Source organism: Pteropus vampyrus, unplaced genomic scaffold (genome assembly GCF_000151845.1).
Source record: "Pteropus vampyrus isolate Shadow unplaced genomic scaffold, Pvam_2.0 Scaffold14, whole genome shotgun sequence".
Classification (NCBI taxonomy): domain Eukaryota; kingdom Metazoa; phylum Chordata; class Mammalia; order Chiroptera; family Pteropodidae; genus Pteropus; species Pteropus vampyrus.
Genome location: NW_011888795.1, coordinates 891,427 through 895,567, shown reverse-complemented (window position 1 = coordinate 895,567; position 4,141 = coordinate 891,427). Strand labels below are relative to the sequence as shown.

Genomic DNA, 4,141 nt, shown 5'->3' with positions numbered 1-4,141 from the left:
TTTACTCTTCCAATACATTCATAAGGAAACAAATTCAAAATGGCATCTTGAACCAACACAAATTTGTAAAAAACAGTTTTCTATTTATAGAGACCATTCTATTTACTGAGAAACCACTAGACCCTTCTCACTTTTTGGTCACTTTTCCTAACTAAACACATCACCAGTGAGGACCTATTTGTGGTCTAGTTTCCTGACACAGAGGCAGAGAAAAAGTCAAGAAAGGAAGGGCAATGTTTCACCCAAGATGACAACTGCTCCACGATTTTCAGGATATTTGACCCAACAGAATCTTAACAGGGATCCGAGAGAAGAAAGTTCCTCTATCACTATCCTAGCATTCCATGATCTATCATTTACCAGAAAACGCAATTGGATATGTGTACATTTTGGAGGAAAAAATTTGTAAAGAAAGCTATTTGTCAAATGGACAGCGGGAAATACTGTCTTCCCCACCCCCTTCCAAGCTTCTAACATTCATGGCACACAATAGAGGGGAAACAGCCATAAAAATGACTCAATATGTGCCCTTTTGAAGTACAGTAACTGTCAGATAAAAATAAAATAACACAGCTGAGGCGATCCAAATTTATTTCTGCTTAGTGAATTTCCAGATCCAAATGTGCTCGGTTAATTCATCCAAGTTTTGCTTTTGTGCTGTTTTGTTTTGTTTCTAAATTTTCCTTTCTTTTCATAGATGCTAGCAGATTCCACCTATGATTTAAAAAAAAAAAACAAAAACAAAAACCTTGCCCACCTCACACATTATCACTTAGGGAGAGTAGATGGTTGTCAAAACTCCACTGCCAGTTCTTCAAAAAGCACTCGGGGAGCGATGGGTGCCTTCAGAGGTGGGCAGACGGCTGGGCAGACGGCTGGGCAGACGGCTGGGCAGGGCGTTCCCCACAAGCTGCGACGGCCAAGTCCAAGGAGACAGAGCTGAGACCTATCTCCAGCTCGTGAGAAAGGCCTCGCTTTCTCTTTCCTTGTTTGGACACTGTTTACTCACTCCCTTTCCATTTCTCCCTTTCTTCCCCTACCCTCTCCCCACAAACACACACGCCCAGGCACAGGCTCCAAAGTGGCAGACAATTTAACACTTGGTCTTTTGGGCCCCAGGTGTGTGCAGTTTTCTTGTGGAAGATGGCAAGAAAAACGACACTCCATTCTCCATCTGCCCCAGCCAGCACCAAACCATTCAAAGCTCCAGAATGAGACTGCAGTCATTTGCAGACTTAATTATTAGGGACCTTTAGAAACATTTCAGCTTGAGAAGAGTAAAAGAGGGGAAGGGAAAAGCATAGAAAGGAGTTTTCATTTCTGTTGATTCCGAGTGTGCAAGTCCTACAAACGAGTCATTTCTTGGACTCTACGGCAGTCCTGCAGTAGACATCTCATATTTCTTTTTGTATATAATGATAATTAAAGACTCTGAAGGTGACAAAACTCAATTTCATTTTGGATCTAAAATCTTTCAGAGATTGCTTTCGAGAAGGCAAGACTATTAAATTGATTTAAGTTTCACAGTTTGTAAAATTGTAGATCTACAGAACATAAATTCTGGCCGATTTAAATTAAGTGTGATCAGGTTTCCATTTATATTACATAAGAAGATTCCAAACCAGGGCTTGAAGGCATCGCTGCTCTAACTGCATTTAATAATTAGCCTGGTTTAAATGCCACAGGGGCACTGGCCCCTATGGAGAACTGAGGAGCTCACCAGCAGACTAGCAGCTTCAGGACGGAAGAAGAAAGACAATGAGGAAATGGTGAGGGTCAGAAGAGCTGGGTGGGAGAGGGAGGTCTTGAAGCACACCTGCTCCCATTCTCAGATGACAGAGCCCAGGTCCCAAGCATGGTGGCTGAGCTGGGGCTAACATATAGAACTTTGGACCCCTGGTTCTGTGCTCCTTCCATCACCTCCCTTTGTTAAATCAAGAACCCCAGACATAAGATACACCTTACATGAAGGTGAGAGAATGTGGCGGGGAGGCTGCTGTTGAGTTAAATGGGAGGCGTTTGCCCAAACCCTCTCTTGGTCACTCCCCATACGGGAGTAAGAGGTTCTACTTTGTGACTGTGGGGGATTATGTCCTGGGAAACAGACCACAAGGTCCAGGAGTTATCAGCTCATTCAGAGGCCTTGCAGGAATTTCCTGTTATGTGATCTGGGTCTTGCAAATAGCCACAATCAAGCTGAGGCTGTCCCTTCTTCCCCTCCCTCTAAGGAGAAATGTGTGCTCTTGAGTCACTAGTTGCCTGTGCCCTGCAGCTCTCTGAAGACTGGGCCTGGCTCCAAGAATGTTCACAGGGAACCAGCATGAGGGTCTGCACTGAGAACAAAGAGCAGGCCAGCCCAGGGGGCAGTGAAATATTAGTTCCAGGCAGCTGGCTCTGGGTCAGCTATGGCCCTGCCCAGGGGAGGAACAGTCGGCAACATGGAACTCTGGACCCAGAGCCATAGGCCTAGTTTTTAGCAAAAACCTGTAGGTGCTGCTGATTTTCCTTGCTTTTTTTTTTCAATTGTAAGACATATATTACACACAAAAGCGTGCAAGCAAACATGTACACAGCCACACGGGTGGAAAACCAAAGCAACAGAGAACCCCAGACACAATCCCCACCCATGTCTCCTTCCCCGTCACTCCCCTATCTCCTCCAGGTAACTACCTCTGACTTTCGGGAATCATCATTTCCTTGGTTTTTTCTTATAATTTGTACCACTTGTGTATGTATCCCTAAGGATCACAGTCTAGTTTTGCCTATCAGTGCACATTGCTACCATTCGCTCACTTTGGTTTTTTATACCATACTCAATTGGATGAATATATTTTATTTGTTGATTCTGCTATCTATGGACATTTAAGTTGTTTTCCGTTTTTGCCACTACAAACAATGCTGCAGTGAATATTCTTGATCATGTCTCCCGGTTCTTGGGTGCTGCAGTTTCTATATGACGCACACTTGACAATAAGAACACTGTCACACAGAACGCGCTTCCTCACCTCCACTAGGCAATGCCGATCTGCGTTCCAAAGTTGTATCGCCTTTCCCTCCCTCCAAGACACTAATAAAACCACCCTACTTATACAAAGGAGGGTCACTGGTGACTCAGAGGCCAAGAAATCCTAGTCTATGACTAGACTAGCAAGTTAAAACTATATCCTGATACCTCCTCTGTAAGACAAATGCCACGATTTTAAATTTCTGAGCTTAACTGAAATCTACAACCAAAACAGCTAAGCTTTTCACAAGAAAAATATCACAAATTCCCCAAAAGAATGAGATAACCTCTATGGCTTTGGAGCAAACCCACCTGCCCATATTATTAATTATAAGCAATACATAAAAATGTGCCCCTAAGATATTTAGTACAGAAAGACTGCACACCGATAAATTCTAGTTTGCCATGAGCAGCAGGAGAGAGGGGGTATGGGGTGGGGAGGGATCCTGGAGGCCACCTGGCTACAGCTGCCATGTACCTGTATACCGGCTGCATCTCTCTTGCAATGCCAATGATGGCGCCTGGCAGGAAATTGTCAAACTCCTCAAACAATTCCCGGATGTTGGTCTTGTACTTTAGGTCTAGGTCCAGCTGAATTATCCGTAGGATCTCTGGAGGAAAGAAAAAGACAATAATAAGACACAGACACACATCCTGGGAGGCTCAGCTATTTATAGAAAATGAAGTGGAAGGTGCAGAAAAGGATACTAGATTATTCTTGCTGTCACTGAAGATGCAAAGTTACCGAAGTAACAAAGGCCCTTCATGTGTCAGCAACCCACTCTGCAAGACTAGAAGTCTCCATAAACAACTGTCCCTTATCTTTCTTTCCAATTGCAGACACATATTTTGTTTAAAAGCAGGTGACCACGTGCTCCAGTTTAGGCCTACTATCCTGGTATGATTGTCATCAGCACACCATTTTCATTCTCAAAAATATCTGACACGTTATGTGGACACCCTACTTAAAACTGAAAGCTTATAGGTGTTTCTCTTTGAAGCATAGGTAGTAAATGATCCACAGGAGAGAGGGGTAAAAACTGTTATCATTTTAGGCCCTTATTAGTACATTCTGCAAACCTAAATATGTGTCGAGGTAGACAAACTGAGTCTCACAATTGCCTAGCACATAAGAGC

The 4,141-nt window shown here is 43.6% G+C and overlaps 1 protein-coding gene across 1 annotated transcript in view; it reads right to left on the bottom strand.

Moving 5' to 3' along the window:
- LOC105307702 (xyloside xylosyltransferase 1) overlaps positions 1-4,141 on the bottom strand; it is a 140,438-nt gene that overhangs the window by 68,468 nt on the left and 67,829 nt on the right. Inside the window, exon 2 of the mRNA XM_023525669.1 lies at positions 3,483-3,615. Coding sequence (XP_023381437.1) covers positions 3,483-3,615 — 133 coding nt within the window. The remainder of the gene's footprint in view (positions 1-3,482; positions 3,616-4,141) is intronic.